This window comes from Pan troglodytes, chromosome X, assembly GCF_028858775.2.
Source record: "Pan troglodytes isolate AG18354 chromosome X, NHGRI_mPanTro3-v2.0_pri, whole genome shotgun sequence".
Classification (NCBI taxonomy): Eukaryota; Metazoa; Chordata; class Mammalia; order Primates; family Hominidae; genus Pan; species Pan troglodytes.
In genome coordinates, this window is record NC_072421.2 from 13891024 (window position 1) to 13908245 (window position 17222).

At 41.2% G+C, this 17222-nt stretch overlaps 1 protein-coding gene and 1 long non-coding RNA gene across 2 annotated transcripts; one reads left to right on the forward strand and one right to left on the reverse strand.

Moving 5' to 3' along the window:
• Positions 1-4995: 4995 nt before the first annotated feature.
• Positions 4996-6771, reverse strand: ATXN3L (ataxin 3 like). The gene is made up of 2 exons (XM_063804927.1): positions 6054-6771; positions 4996-5789 (listed from the first exon to the last, which is right to left on the reverse strand). The coding sequence occupies exons 1-2, from the start codon at positions 6300-6302 to the stop codon at positions 5220-5222; spliced, it is 819 nt and encodes a 272-aa protein (XP_063660997.1). The 5' UTR covers positions 6303-6771; the 3' UTR covers positions 4996-5219.
• Positions 6772-14707: 7936 nt separating this feature from the next.
• On the forward strand, positions 14708-15427 carry LOC134809355 (uncharacterized). Its single transcript, XR_010154882.1, has 4 exons — positions 14708-14794; positions 14941-15010; positions 15114-15174; positions 15346-15427. It is a non-coding gene; the product is annotated as an uncharacterized LOC134809355 (long non-coding RNA).
• Positions 15428-17222: the final 1795 nt, after the last annotated feature.

Consider the following 17222-nt stretch of genomic DNA (forward strand, 5'->3'; position numbering starts at 1 on the left):
TGGGAAAAAATAATTAGTGATTCCCAATGCCAGTAAGCATGAGATTTTACTGTTTGCTTATTCAGAGGTAAGGGCTTTTATTTTTTTTTTTCTGGTAAATCTGACCCTCCACGTGAGAAACAGATATGCCAGTGCCCAGGTAGTTGATCATATTGTGTGTCACCCCGATGTGGACTGTGCTGTTTCTCCAGGTATCCCTCGGAGGCTCTGGCTTAGATATTTTCAGTTATCTGGGTCACCTGGATGAGTTGCGAAATGATACCAATGAACAAGAGTATTTGTGGGTGTCCTCGTAGCATAGGTTGTGTACCAAGCAGAGTTTCCCCAATATGTCTTTCAGATGAATGTCAGGGCATCACAGCAGGCCTTTGGAAGCTAGGTAACGTGGAGCATTGCTGGCTGAGGTAAGTGCTGACACAGGCCTAAACCACAGCCCGCAGCATCGTACTGTCACAGAGGCTTAGTTCAATGATGATGTGCCCCTACACATCTTCCCGCCATGATTTCTTTTCCATGTATTCAGATGAGAAATGATTCCGTTTTCACCACTCCCAGATAGGCCGGGTTTTCCCATTTTATAAAAGTATATGCTGAACCCTGTGAGTGTTGAGGGATTGCGGGGAGCCAGGTATTTATCGCTGTGTTCCCCACTTCTGTGCTGCCGCTCCGATTTCTAGAGATGTGCAGTTGAGAAACAGTAGTTTTCTGCTGTCAGGGTCGACCTGAGATTACTGCAACTATACACATCGAGTGGGTGTGTCCCATAAAGATGGAAATAAACATGGGACTTTGTGGGAGTCTTTGCAGAAAACCCCCTGTCTTTTTACACATATGTATTGGTGCCTCTTTCAGATTCCTGCTATGACATCACAGTGAATCCAACATGGGTCCCTATCAGGAAGCAGGGCTGCTCTGCAGGTCAAGGCTGCATGAGGACCCAAAGCAACACATGGGCCACTTGAAGTTCAGGTGTATAGGTAAGTGAGGATGGTGTCCATACTTCCTGTTGTTCCCATGATTTCACCTCAGGTGTCCTGGTCAGAAATGACAAATGTCCCTGGCACACTAGAAACCGTGAGATTTCCCTCTGCATATTTCAGAGACAACGTCTAACCCAGTGAGCACAGTGGGACTGCAAATACCAGGTAATGATCTTGGGGTTCCCAGCCACAGCGATTATGCTGGACATTTTGCAGGTGTCTTGTAGAGAGAAATGCTGTTTTCTGGGCCTGCGGCCCTGAGCTTAGGGGGTCCCACCAGCATCCAAGTAAGAGTCCTTCAACGATGGATGCGAGCATTGTGATTTGCATGTGTCCTGTTAGAACACTTTGTGTGTTTCTGAGGCATATATCTCAGTGTAGGTTTTCCAGGGTCCCACAAGGAAATCCCGATAAACAGGAGTCAGGATCAGGGAACATGTCTGCTATCTGGGTAAGTGATGGTGTTCATGGTAAACTCACCACACACCAGGCGATCTCCACATACCTAGGTAAGCAAGGTTCCTCTGCCTGAAGGGTTTATCATGTGATGGGTTAACAGGTATTTTGGTAAGAAAGGGTAGCGGCTCTCCGTTCTCCTCGCCATGTGATCCTATTGATTTCTACCCTGGAAAGAATGTATGATGTATGTGGTCTGTGAGGGCTGATTGATTGTCACATACCCAGGGAACTCATGTGGCATTGTGCATCACAGGAGTAACTGTGGTGGATTTGCAGGGAAACCGGCCAGGGAAAAATAGTGTGTCCTACAATGGCCTAGACCCTGGAGGGCCCGCAAGCATCCAAATACATTTTTGACTCCCACAGTGATTATACTGAGCAGGCGGTTTGCAGGATCCTGATGGAAAAGCTGTGTCCGTTGAGCCATTGATCACACTTACAGTTTCAGGTTCAGGCAGGCAGAAGTCAGAGCATGAGGACAGCATTGAGGTCTCTCCAGGCGATTTATGGACTCTCGGATTTGGTAGTGATTCAGGTACGAGATGATCATGGCTCTCATCATTGTAGTGACCATGGTATTTTGAAGGAATGCAAAAACAGATGATGGGCCCGTCCCTGACCATGGTAGTGCCCATGGGATTTTTTAGCTATAGAATGAAAAGATGACAATGACCATCTCCATGGTAATGTCTGGAATTTTTAAAATATCCAGGTAACAAATGAGTGTTTCTGCTTAGGAAGTGAACATAGAATACTGAAGTTACAGAGTTAAGAAATGATGATAAACTTCACCATGGGGGTGACCATGATATTTTCTAGATATCGAGATAAGTGAGGATGGTGACCCTAACTTGACTACCAAAATTGAGTTTGCTCAGGTAGGCATGAAGGAGCCGATGATGCCGCTTCCCATGTTAGTGAATATGACATTTTGTGGTATTCCAGATATGATGGCGAACCTAATCACAAAATAACCATGAGTCATGAGATTGTCAGGGGTCTAGTAAAAAGATGGTGGTCCCCTTAACCATGAAAGTTATGATGAAATTTTGTAAGCCAGTAATTAAGAGATCACAGAGATCCTAACCGTGATACTGAACAAGGAATTTTGCAAATCACCAGGTAAGAGATGATTGTGTCTCTAAAAATGTGGTGACCGTGGGATTTTGCAGATATCCAATTAAGGAATAATGTGTTCCTAGAAATTGTAGTACCAAGGTATTCAGCAGTTACCCAGGAAAGAAATGGTATGTCCCTAGCAATGGCATTTAATCTGGGTAATTTGTAGGTCTCCATGTATGGTAGGTTTTTCTAAATCTGATAGATCTCATGGGCTTCTGTAGGCATCCACATGAGAGATGATATGTCATAAATTGTAAGTAACTGCCACTACCGTAACCAAAGTATTTTATAAGTGTCCAGCTAAGAGCTCTGGCTTTATGTATTTGTTGGATTTATGACTATTTTTTTCTGTGTTTTCATAGTTTTTTTTCTTTTTTTGAGAGTCTGGCTGAGGTATTGCTGATGCACGCATAAACCACAGCACGCACCATGGGACTGTCCCAGGGATCTGGTTCACTGATGAGATGTCCCCACACGTCTTCCCGCCGTGATTTCTTTCACAGGTACTCAGCTGAGAAATGATTGAGTCCTTACCAATCCCAGATTGGCCAGGTTTTCCCATTTTCTGTTTCAACAAAAGTGTATGCTGAAACCTGTGAGTGTAGAGGGATTGCAGGGAGTCAGGTATTTATCACTGTATTCCCCGCCCCCATGCTGCCCCTAGGATGTCTACAGGTGAACCGTCGAGAAACGGTGGTTTTCTGCTATCAGGGTCGACCTGAGATTACTGCAAGTATCCAGGTCGAGTGGGTGTGTCCCCAAAAGATGGAAATCGTCAAGGTTATTTGTAGGAGTGCTGGTGGAAAACCCCATTTCCTTCTACACATGTGTCTTCTACACATCTGATTTTGCAAGCTGCCAGAGAAGATATGATGGTGTCTCTAAAAATGTCTAAACATGTGGTGACCACGGGATTTTGCAGATAACCAGTTGAGTAATAATGTGTCACTAGAAATGGTAGTCCCAAGGTATTTAACAGTTTTTCAGTCACCCAGGAAAGAAATGATGTGTCCTTAGCAATGGCATTTAATTTGGTTAATTTGTAGGTCTCCATGTCTGGTAGGTATTTCTATATCTGGTTGATCTCCTGGGCTTCTGTAGGCATCCACATGAGAGATGATGTGTCACAAATTGTAACCAAGTGCCAAGGTATTTTACAAGTATCTCACTTAAAGCTCTGGTGAATATAAGTTTTTGAAGATATCCAGTAGGGAATGATGTTGGCCTAAGCCGTGGTAATGCCCACGAGTAGTGCCCATATCTTGGTAACAGGTGGTGTGTGTCTAATTATGGTTGTCACCATGGTTTTTTTGCAAATTCCAGCAACATAATGAAGACAGTCTTAACCGCTCTTATGAATATAGGATTTCGCAAGAATTGAGGAAAGAAATAATGTGGGCTTTAACCAAGTAGACATGATTAGATTTTGGGGATTTCTAAATAAGTGATCATGGTGTCCCTAACCATGGGATTTTGCAGGTTGTAGTCAATAGGTGATGATGAATTTAACAGTAGGCACAAACATGGGATTTCTTGATACCCAGGTAAGACATGATGTGGTCCTTAAACATATTACAGACCATATGATTTTTTAGATACCTAGATAAGCAATAATATATCCTGAAATCTTGATGTTACCTTTTTTTTTTTCCCATTTAAAAAGTCACTCATTCTCAAATATTTGTGCAGGGCTGATTTCAGAGTATAAGAATGCACCAGCGGCTGGCCCAGTGACTCACGCTTTAATCCCTACACTTTCGGAGGCCGAGGCGGGCAGATCACTTTAGGTCAGGAGTTCGAGACCAGCCTAGCCAACATAGTGAAACCCTGTCTCTACTAAAAGTACAAAAAAGTACTACATGCCTGTAGTCCCAGCTAGTCGGGAGGCTGAGGCACGAGAATCACTTGAACCCAGAAGGCAGATGTTGCAGTGAGCCGAGGTTGGGCCACTGCAGTCCAGACTGGGCGACAGAGCGTCTTTGCCCCCATCACCTCACCCCCAAACAAAGAAAGAGTAATGCACCAGAGTCATGAAATAATGATCTTACCACAGAGGGCGTAAAAAGCAAAACCTCAGAAAATATTACCATATTTCGAAAGACTTGTGGAAAATAATTAAGGACCAGGTAGCAGAAATTGTGATCAGAGGAAATAACATAAGAATATACTTAAGCGCACAGTACATAGTTGGAGGGAGACTGTTTATCCTTCTAAAACCGTTACTATGATCAACACAGACAAGAGACACTTCCCTGAAAGGTTAAATTGTTTCATGAGAAATAAAAGCAACCAAAATGAGCCACATTATCTACAATAGAAGAGACTATATGGAAAAAGTTCTATGGCAAGAGCTAATTAGTTGGTATACAAAAAGATCCATGAAAAATGACCCAATTTTAGACACATTAGATATTGCAGGCTCAAAAATCAAAGGAACATTTTGAAAGCTAATTTAAATTTAATTAATTGCTGAATGTCTCCTTGGCTAGTAGTTGAACGATCATTATTTAGTCCCACATCTCTCTCGTCATTTTGTTTGCAAACTGTCTAAAAGCCTTATTTCCTCATCTCTTTGACAGATGACCAAAATGGATCCTACAGTATAATCACACAGGATAATGTTGGAAAGTATGACTATCTAAATTATTTTTAAAGGCATTATTTTTCCCCTTTGATTTTCAAATTCTTTCTCATAATTTCTAAAACGGTGTCGACAGCGGCCTGTACTGTGTCTTCATTGATGTCATCACTGAGATCACTCTCAATTGCTCTCGAACTTGTTGTTGGCCTTTCGTGTAGGTATGAACTGTGGCCTGGCAGATCTGACTGTTGTTGCTGCTGCTTCTGTTCCTGCTGATGCTTTTCAAAATAGTCTTCTTTTATTTTCTTCGGCTGTTCTGAAGCAGGAGTTACACGTGATGTCTTTGGAAGATCTTGCGATGTGTTTCCGGAACTACCTTGCATGCTTAGCTCAATAGTCCTGCGGAGATCTTCATCTTCTCTATTGGTTTCTTGGCGGCTTAGTTCAAGGGCCCTCTGAAAATCCTCCTCATCTTGGTCTGATGTTCCAGACTCATCACTTTCTTCTGATACTTTTTCAAGGACTGTTTTATAGACTCTATGCTCTTTTTCTTTTACTAATTTTTTTCTATTAAGTTTTGGTGTATCCATCTCTTCGACACTGATGATCTGCAGGAGTTGGTCAGCTTCACAGTCTGGCAGATCACCCTTGACAACAAATACAGAATATGCTTGTTGTTGTAATCGAGCCAAGAAATTTGCAAGGCATGTATCTGATATTAATTCTGGACCCGCCAAGAGAGAATTCAGGTTAAACCAGTGTTTTCCGAATTTTCTAATAGTAAACCAGTGTTGTTTATAATTACATATAAAAGATCTTTCATTTATAGGATCAATGCCGAGCTTCTGATATTCAGGATTATTGAAATGGATGATCTCTAAACCCCAGAACTTCAAGGCATTGCTTATTACCTGAATGGAGAAGAAACCGGTATCATCCATGTTTTCTGAAGGCTGCTGTAAAAATGCGAGATACTCTTCACTGGTGACTCCTCCTTCTGCCATTCTCATCCTCTCTTCTTCATCTAGCTGATGTGCAATTGAGGCTAATTCCACAGGGCTAAAATATTCTCCTTGCAATAGATTGTTCAGACAGTGCTGAGCACACAGGAAACCTTCCTGTTTCTCATGAAAGATGAAATCCATGTTAATTGTATCCATGAGTTTCTGTAGGTATGCCGGAAGATGTTGTATGCCCAGCTATGGCAGTTACCTGGGCAGTTTGTGGATAGCCATGTAACAGATGTTAGGTTTTCAAACCTTATGAAGACCATGGGTTTCTGCAGGTATTCAGGTAAGAGATGGTATGTCACAAAGCACTATTGTGACCAAGGTGGTTTTGCCAGTATCCAGTCAAAAGCTGATGGTAAACCTAAAGTGAATATGGGATTTTGGAGTTATCCCATAGGTGATAATGGTGACTTGCACCATAGTAGTGCCCGTTGGAATTTCAGATGTCCTATAAAAATAATGTCTCTCTAATTATGCTTGTCAGCATGGTTTTAGTAAGTAAATAAAGGTGAAATTTACCACAGCACTAAACAGAAGATTTGGCAGGTAACTGGGAGAGAAATAACATGGGCTTTAACCGAATGGACACCATGGAATTTTGGAACTGTCTGGCTAAGTTATCATGATGTCACTGACCACAATAATAGCCATAGAATTTTGTAGGTTCCAGTCAATAGATGACAATAAAACTCACAGTGGCAATGAAGATGGGACTTTGCTGGTATCCTAGTTAGAGATTATGTGGACCTGAAAAACATGAGTGACCAAATGATCTTCAGACATCTAGAAAACTGATGATGATGTCCTGAACTCTTTTCTTATTCATGTGTTTTTACAGGTGTTCAGGTAAGAAATGTGTGTGCCTAACAAAAGTAGTAACCATTAGATTTTACTGTTTTCTAGTTCAGAGACAATCTTTCTCAAACTTAGTAGTGACAAAGATATTAGCAGGTATCTGGGTAAGATATCACAGAGTTCCTCACCACAGTAGTAACTATGGGATTTTTGCAGGAGTCCAGTGAACAGACAGTGTGTGAAACTACTATGTTGACCTTGGACTTCTCTTGAGTGTCCAAGTACACTTAGTGGTTGCCCTAATGATTATAGTGAGTGTATGCATGGAATTATCAGGGGTCCAGATGGAAGGACATGTATCCTGACCAGGGTTGCCACCATATGTTTTCTCAGCAGGTAGTCAAGAGATGATGGTGTCTCTAACTACAACACTGGCCTCAGAACCTTAGGATTCAGGTAGAGTTTATGGTTCCCCTAATAATACTAGTCACCATGGGATTTTTTGAGGTGCGTATAGAAGATGTATCCCTAACCACTACTGCTGCCATATGGTTTTGCAAGCTCCTATCAAGAGATAATGGTGAAACTCATATTGGTCATTTTTGTAGGAATTTCATGGAATCTAGCTAAGTGATTATGTGGACCTTAAACACAGTACAGACCATCTGCTCTTCAGACATCGAGGTAAGTGATGATGATGTCCTCAACATGTGTTGGTATCATGTGTTTTGCAGGTATTCGGGTAAAAAAAAATGATACGGGCTCTACCAATAAGTATTGGAATCCATGAGCTTTAGCTTAACCAGTTTTCTAGTTTAGAGATATTGTGTGTTTAACTTTAGGAGTGAATGAGGGATTTTCAGGTATCTAGGCAAGTGATCATAACTTTCTTCACCACAGTAATGACCTTGAGATTTTTATAGATGCCCAGACAATAAATGATGGTGCCTGTACCAATGTGTTGACCTTCAGGTTCTGCCAATATCCAGGTAGCATTAATGGGTTTGTAAAGATGGAAGTGACAAAAGTTATCTGCAGATGTTCTGCTAGAAAAAGTTGCATTCTTAAACACATCTGTCACAATATGTTTTTTCAGGTTTCAGTCTAAAGATCAAGGTAACCCTAACAACGGGGATTAACATGGAGCTTTGCTGGTATCCAGGCAAGTGATGATGTGGGTCTTATCACACGGTAGACATTGTGACCTTCAGAAGTTTACATAAGTGATGATGATACCTCTAACATTTGTGTTACCGTGTTTTTATGGTTTTTTGCAGATATTCAGGTAAGAAATTATAGTGTTCCCATAATTCCTATTTAAGAATACACCCTTACTGCTTACTAGTGCAGAGATAATGTTTTGAAATCTGGCTATGACTGAGGGATTTGTAAGTTTCCAAGTAAATTATCGTACTGTTTCTCATCTCAGTATTGACTATGGTATTTTTACAGGTACCCAGTCAAGAGATTATGACATATCCATGGTTTTGACCTGGATATTCTGCAAGTATCAAGGTAAAGTTGATGGTTCTCCTACTGCTAGTGATTCTCATGAGATGTGTCATGGTCTAAATAGAAAAAGACGTATCTCTAACCATGGGCTGCCTTTATGGGTTTTTTAGGTGCTGTCAGTGGATGGTGGTGAAACTAACAATGATAGTGAACATGGACTTAGCTAAAAGAGAGGGAAAAGATGGTGTGAGCCTTTACACTTTGGAGAGCTTCAGATTTCAGTTATCTCGGTAAGCGTTGATGGTGCCTGTAATACTGTGGTTACAAGAATGTTGTTTTTATCAAGAGGCATTCAGGTAAGGTCAGTGCTAATATAAAGGTGAGAAACCATGTGGCATTTATACACTAGAGACCTGAATTTCAGATATCTGGGAAATTGATGATGGTGATCATAACTGTAATAGTTACCTGGTTTGGTACAGGTTTGCAGGGAAGAAATGAACTTGCTCCCCTAGTAAGAGTAAGCATGAGATTTAAAAAAAATTTTAGTGACAATTTGTACTTAACCCTAGTAGCAATTGAGAAACCTGCAGGTATCCAGGTAAGATATCACACTGTCTGTCACCCCACTAGTGACCATGGGATTTTTGCAGGTATTTCTTCAAAGGAGAGAGGTGTCTTTATTAGGGTTTAACTTCACACCTCTGGAACTATCGATGTAGCATTGATGAGTCACAAAAAGAAGTGATCAAGGGTATTTGCAGGTGTCCAGGTATTATAAGAGGTGTATGCTTTTCAGGTTCCTTTCATGAGATTATAGTGAGCTTAACAATGGCCATTAATGGTGGACATTATGAGTATGTGGTAAGTGATGAGGTGTGCTTAATGCACAGCTGAAAATATTTGACCTTGGCATAAGAAGGTAAGTGATGAAAGTGCCCCTAACAGTTGTTACAATGTTTGCTCGCTTGTTTGTTTTGAAGATATTGAGGTAAGAAACCATAGTCCTTACCAGTGTTAGGAACCATGAGTTCTTAGTTTTACATATTTTAGAAAATGTATCGTTAACCCCGTGGGCATTGAGTCATTGCCGTATCCAGATAATTTTCATAGTGTTCCTCACCACAGTAGTAACCATGGGATTTTTGCAGATATCCAGTCAAGAAACAGTGGCTTCATCTGGCAACATTGTTCACCTTGAGTAGTGCAAATATCCAGCTAGAGTGTATATGTCCCATAATGATGGAAGTGACAAAAGTTATTTGCAAGCATCATGCTTAAAAAAGTGTCTTTTCACACATATTTCAAAACATGTTTTTCAAATTCCTGTCAAGAGATGGTGGTGAACCTAACAATGGTTGTTAACATGGTAGGTGTTGATGTGGGTCTTTCACACTACAGAACATCTAATCTGCACATACCTAGGTCAGTGATGATGGTGTCCCTAGTACTTGTATTACCATGTTTTTATTTTCAGCTATCAGGCAAGGGCTTTACTAGTATAGAGGTAAGAACTAATACGACTTTTATGTAGTAGAGACCTTCCTATTTTGAGATATCCTGGTAATTAACAATGGTGCTGAGAACTCTGATACTAATCTTGTTTTTTGGCTGGTTTGCATAGAGGAAATTAGTTTTGTCTAACAGTATAAATAAGCATGAGATTTTACTGTATTGTTATGTAGAGCTAATGTGTATTTAATAATCCTAGTGTTAGATGGACATGTAGGTATCCAGCTAATTTATCCTATTTTTCATCACCACATAATGACCATGGGATTTCTGCAGGTATCCATGTAAGAGAGGAAAGTGTCTCTTACTAGATTTTGACATTGGAGTTCTGCAAATGTTCAAGTAATGTTGATGGGTCCCAAAATGACAGAAATGACCAGGGGAATGTGCAGGTGACCAGGTATAATCAGATGTATATCAAATATAACATTTTTCATAATGTGTTTTTCAGGATTCTGTCAGGAGATTATGGTGAGCCCAACAGTGGTAGTTGATGTGGGACACTGCTGGAATATAGGTAACTGATGTGGTAAGTTTAAATCACAGCAAGTCTACTTGATTTTCCTATATCTAGGTAAGTGATTAATGATGTCCCAAATACTTGTTACTGTGTTCGTTTCTTTTTTCTTTATGTATTCAGTGATGAAAAGTTCTTACTAGTAATAGAACCCATGAGTTCTTTCTTTTTACCTTTTAGGGAAAATTTCTTTAGCTTTGTGAGTATTGAGGGATTGTCACAGCAATTACCATTGTGTTTCCCACGGCATTCGTAATCATGGGATCTTTGCAGTTATCCAGTCAAGAAATTATGGTCTTATCTGAAATGGTGTTTACCTTGATGTACTACAAATATTCAAGTAGAGTTGATGTGTCCAGTAATATTGGAAGTAACTAAGGTTAGTTGACAGCATCCTCATAGAAAATAAATTGTGTCCTTTAACATGTATTTTCTAAAGTGTTTTTCATGTTCCTGTCAAGAGAGCATGGGGAACCTAAAGACGGTGGTTAACATGGGACGTTGCTGGTGTCCAGGTAAGTGATGATGTGAGCCATAGTGGTATTGTTGGCTTCTACTTAGTGTTGTCAGCTTTTGTTTTTTTTTAAAGTATTCAAGTACGAAATGATAATCTCGTTACTATTACTATTAACTATGTTAAGTTTGTTTTATATATTAATGTAAACTTATGTTTAGCCTAGTGAGTGTTGGATTTGCAGATATCTAAGTAATTCTTATGATGTCCTGCTTGTCAGATGTAACCCCGGGACTTCTGGAAGTGTGCAGTGAACAGAAAGTGTTTTCACTAACAGTAGTGCAGACCATAGAATACTACAAGTAATCAGGTAGAATTGATGGGTCCTGCAATGGAGGAAGCCACCAACTTTGTCCATAGCTGTTCAGGAGGAAAAAATTGTGTGCATAGGAACATTTGTAAAAATTTGTTCTTCAGGTTTCAGTCCAGAGAACATGATGAACTTCAAAATGGTCATTCACAGGGATTCACCTGGTGCCCAGGTAAGTGCTGATGTGAGCCTAAACCACAGTACAGGCCATCTGATCTTAGGCCATCTGATCTTCGTGTATATAGGTAATGATGGTGTCACATTTTTTTGACTATGTGTTTATCGCAACTATTCAGCTAAGCATGAGATAGCCCTTAACAATATGAGGAACCATGAATTTTCACTTTTTTATTCTGTCGAGAATGTATGCTCAACCCTTTTAGTGATGAAGAACTGCACATGTCTAGATAACTATCGTGGTGCTCCTCCTCCACTAGTAGCCATGGGAATTTTGAGAGTATAGTCAGGAAATGATGTTTTTATCTGGCAACAGCACTTCCTTGGAGTACTTCAGATATTCAGGTAGAGTAGATGGTTTCTGCATGATGGCAGTTATCAAGGTTATTTTCAGGCATCCTGATAGAAAAGGTTGTGTTCTTCAACACATATCTCAAATTATGCTTTTCAGATGCCTATCCAGAGATCACAAAGGACCTAAATATGTTTGTTAACAGGAGACGTTGCTGGTGTCCAGGTAAGTGATCATATGACATTGACTCATGAGAGAGCTTCTAATTTTCAGATACCTGAGCAGTTAGTGATATCCTTAAGACACATATATTAACATTGTTTTCGACATGTGTGCAGTTAGAGAATTAGTTCCTAACAATACTAGTAAACATGAGATTCTCCTGTATTCTTATTTAGAGATAATGCATATTTATCACTCCGAGCAACAGATGAATATGCAGGTATCCAGGTAATTTATAGTCTTATCTATCACCAGGTTATTGGTCATTTTGCAGATATGTCTTCAAGAGATGAAGGAGTTTCTTACCTTGGTTTGAACTTGGAATTCAGCAGGCATCCAGGTAGCATGGATGGGTCCTGAAATGATACAGGTGACCAAAGGACTTTGCAGGTGTTCAGGTATCTGAAGATACTTACCAAGCACATTTTCCACAATACCAGATGCATTTTCCACAATGTGGTTTTCAGATCCAAGTCAAGACATCATAGTGAGTCTGCGAAAGGTAATCAGGGAGTCTGTGAAAGATGGGATGTTGCCAGTATCAAGGCAAGAGATGGTGTGGGACAAAAGCACAGCACAGCACAGCCCATCTGATCATCATGTGCATAGGTAAGTGATGACAGCGCCCCAAGCACTTCTTTATTGCCTTTTCCATGATTTTTTGGCAGGGGTTCAGGAAAGAAATCATAGAACCTGTATCAGTTCTAGAAACCGTGAGTCTTTACTTTTCATATATTAGGGAACATGTATGGCAGACTCTCTTGAGTTTGAGGGATTGCATGTATCCAGGCAATGATCATGGTGATTTTCACTACAGTAGAAACCACGTAATTTTTTAGGCTTCCTCTCAAGAAATGATAGTTTGATATGACAACAGTGTTGTCCTTGGAATACCGCAAATGTCCAGGTACAGATGATTTGTCTCATAAGGACGGAACTCTCCAAGGTTATTTGCAAGTGTCCTCCTGGAAAACATGGCATCCTTTAACACATATTCACATTGTGTTTCAGGTTCCTGTGAACTGATTGTTATGAAACTAAAAGTGGATGTTAATAAAAACATTTCTGCTCTAAGTAAGTGATGATGCACACCCTAACCAATCATGAATCATCTGATTTTTATATATCTAGGTAAGTTTTACCATTTGATTTTTGGTACGTAGTCAGGCAAAACATGATAGCATTTTATTAATTCTAGCAGATGTGTTATCACAGAGTTTGTATTTCACAGAAAATTTACATTTAACCAGGTGAGTGGTCAATGATTTCCATGTGTCCTTGAAAATACCTTGTGGCTCCCCATCAGGGTAGCAACCATGGGATATTATCAGCTGTGCAGTTATCACCACCCATGATGGTGTCTCTAACAAAGATATGTTGACCTTGAATTGAAGCAAGTATCTGGGTAGAGTTGATGTGTATTCCAAAATAATGGAAGCATACAAGGTTGTAGGCAAGTGCCCGGGGAGAACAAGTTGTGACCTTAAACACATTTGTCTTATATGATGTTTCAGGTTCTTGTCAAAACTATGAGGTGAATCACATAATGCTCAGTAATGAAACATTGCTTGTAAACAGGTAGTGATAACTGTTTGCGTCCTGTAATGGGGGTAATTACACAATGCAGAGCGTTGGATTTTCTAGGTAGGTAAAAAGGGATCCCTAATGCTTAAGCTACTGTGTATTTTGTAGGTAATCCATTCAGGTTTTTGGGCTAGTATACAGCTACCAGATAAGGTTGTATTAACATGTAAAACACCTTGGTATTTTCAGATATCAACTTTATTAATGTTTTACACAATATTAAACTTGTTTTTCACATTTATGCAGTTAAAAATAAATATGCCTCTAGTAATACAAATAATCAAGAGAATTTATTGCGTGTCTTGACAGATAATGAGTATTGAACACTTACAGAGCTACACAAATCCACAGGCATCTGGATTAACAGTATTGTCCAAAACCATGAAATTAACAACTGGAATTATGCAGGGATCTAATCAAGAAAGTACAAGGATTCTTAAAAGGCGTTTTCCTCAAATTTCTACAAGTGTTGAGGTACCTTTGATGTTTACAAAAATAATAAAAGGGACCAGAAAAGATTGGAGGTATATAGGTAGAATGATACGTGTACCAGTCACACTGTTCACAATATATATTTCAGATTTACATTAACATATCGCAGCAAGCCTGTCAAAGCTAGGTAACATGGGACATTGCTGGCAGAGGTAAGTGCTGATGCGGGCCTTAACTACAGCCCGCAGCGTGGGACTGTCACAGAGACTAGTTTAGTGATGATGTGTCCCTAAACGTCATCCCGCCATGATTTTTTCCCAGGTATTCAGGTGAGAAATGATTGAGTCTTAACCAATCTCAGATAGGCTAGGTTTTCTAATTTTCTCTTTCACCGAAAGTGTAAGCTGACCCTGTGAGTGTTGAGGGATTGCAAGTAACCAGGTATTTATCACTGTATTACCCACCCCCATACTGCCCCTAGGATTTGTGGAAGTGTCCAGTTGTGAAACGGTGGTTTTCTGCTATCAGGGTCGACCTAGGATTACTGCAAGTATCCAGGTCGAGTGGTGTGTCCCATAAAGCTGGAAGAACTCAAGGTTCTTTGCAGGAGTCCTGGTGGAAAACCCTGTGTCCTTCTACGTATATGTTTTCATGCCTATTTCAGCCCCTGACCGTGACATCACAATGAGTATGATACAGGTCTGGAGGTCAGCACTGATGAGGACTGAAAGCAATGCACGGGCCACGTGAGGTTCAGCAGTCTAGGAAAGTGATGATGGTGTCCATCCTTCCTGTTGTTCCCATGATTTCACTTCAGTTGTCCTAGGAAAAAATGGTAAGACTCCCTGGCATAGTAAACTGTGAGTTTTCCCTCTGCATATTTCAGAGACAATGACTAACCCCGTGAGTGCAGTGGGACAGCAAATACCAGGTAATGATCTGGCTTTCCCAGCCACAGCAGTGACCGTAGACATTTTGCAGGTGTCCTGTAGAGAGAAATGCTGTCTTCTGGGACCACGGCCCTGAGCTTGGGGGCCCTGTCAGCATCCAGGTAAGAGTCTTTCAGTGATGGATGTGAGCATCGTGATTTGCAGGTGTCCTGTTAGAACAGCTTGTGTGTTTCTGAGGCATATATCTCAGTTTATGCTTTCCAGGTTCCCGGGAGGAAATCCTGACTAACCAGAGACACGATCAGGGGACGTGTCTGCTATCTGGGTAAGTGATGGTATGTGCTGTAAACTCAACACAGACCATTTGATCTTAATGTATTAGGTCAGTGAGGTTCCTTTCCCTGAACGGTTTACCATGTGATGGGTTTATGGGTGTTCTGGTAAGAAAGGGTAGTAGCTCCCTGTTCTCATTGCCATGTGATCCTGTTGTTTTCAGTCCAGGAGAGAACGTATGAGGTATGTACCCTGTGAGTGCTGATTGATTGGCACGTGCCCAGGGAACTCACATGGCACTGTGCATCACAGGAGTAACCATGGTGGCTTTGCAGAGAAGCGGGCCAGAGAAAATAGCATGTCCTGCAATGGCCTAGACCTTGGAGGGCCTGCAAACATCCAGGTACAATTTTGGCTCCCACAATGATGATCGTGAGCAGGCGGTTTTCATGGTCCTAGTGGAAATGCTGTGTCCATAGACACATTGGTCACATATGTGGTTTTAGGTTCCCGTGGAAAGGTCACAGGAAACCTCTTCGTGCTTGAGCGGAGGACTGTGCCTGTATTTAGGTGGGTGACGGCGTGGGCCCCAGCAGGCCACGGACTATCCGATCTTCCCATACACAGGTAAATGCGGATGGCTTTCTGGCTCTTGTCCCTGTCCTGCCATGGGTTCCTCGGCTCATTTTCTGTTCTTTATTTTCTGCAGTTATTCAGTTAAGAAACGATGCTTTGCCAACCAAGACTGGTAAGCATTAGTCCTTGCTATGTTCAACTTTAGGAAAATGTGCCTTGAACCTGAGTCCGTGTTGACTGAGGGAGATGTGGGTGTCCAGGTAAATTATCCTACTCTACCAGACCACAGGATGGAATGATAGTTCTGACACATCCTCAGTCCAGAGTCAATAATGGTGCCAGCAGTGGGGTGGAAGTTGGAGTTCTGCCAGGATCTAGGTAAGGTCGATGGTTCCCAGATGATGGCAGTGACCAGGCTGTGTAGTGCATATCTTTTTCGTCTTTCAGGTACGCCAAGTGGCATCCCAGAAAACACCTGTCAGATGCATTTCTTCTGCTGCTGCTAGTCATGAGATCAAGGCCAGCCCGAGAACGGCCATTCAGGGGCCCTGGATTGTAACTGGTTAATTGATCACATGAGCCCTATGCCAGTACAGACCACCTGAACTTCAGATTTCCTGGACAAAGAGGGCACTCTCCTTGACACAGTGTTTTTCCCATGGTTTCCTGCAGGAGTCCCGTAAAGTTCTCTTCCTGTAGAGAGGTAGGAGATGTTGTGACATTATCTCGTGAAAGACATTTTGTGTTTCCTGCATGTAGATAAAATTAATGACGGTTTTGAGTCTGGTAGAGTAACCTTGTGTTTGGCATATGTGTCATTGGGAAAAAATAATTAGTGATTCCCAATGCCAGTAAGCATGAGATTTTACTGTTTGCTTATTCAGAGGTAAGGCTTTGTTTGTTTTTTGCAAATTTCACACTCCACGCAATAGACAGATATGCCAATGCCCAGGTAGTTGATCATATTGTCTGTCACCCCGATGTGGACTGTGGTGTTTCTGCAGGTATCCCTTGTAGACTGTAGCCTCAGAGTTCTTCCGTTATCCAGGTAGCCTTGATGAGTCGTGAAATGATGCCAGTGAACAAGAGTATTTGTGATTGTCCTTGTAGCATAGGTTGTGGACCAAGCAGTTTCCATAATATGTCTTTCAGATGTGTGTCAGGGCATCACAGCAGGCCTTTCAATCCTAGGTAATGTGGGACATTGCTGGGTGAGGTAAGTGCCACAGCCTGCAGCGTGGGACTGTTACAGAGACCTAGTTCTGTGATGATGTGTCCCTACATGTCTTCCCATCATGATTTCTTTCCCAGGTATTTGGGAGAGAAATGATTGAGTCCTTACCAATCCCAGGTAGGCCAAGTTTTCACATTTTCTGTTTCACCAAAAGTATATGCTGAACCCTGAGAGTGTTGAGGGATTGCAGGTAACCAGCCAGGTATTTATCACTGTGTTCCCCACCCCTGTTCTGCCAATAGGATTTCTCCTGGTGTCCAGTCAAGAAATAATGGATTTCTGCATAGATT

Coding starts and splice junctions, on each gene's coding strand:
- ATXN3L (XM_063804927.1), bottom strand. CDS start 6,302: ATGGATACAATTAACATGGATTTCATCTTTCATGAGAAACAGGAAGGT. Junction 5,790..6,053: donor CCGGTTTCTTCTCCATTCAG/GTAATAAGCAAT, acceptor TTTGTTGTCAAG/GGTGATCTGCCAGACTGTGA.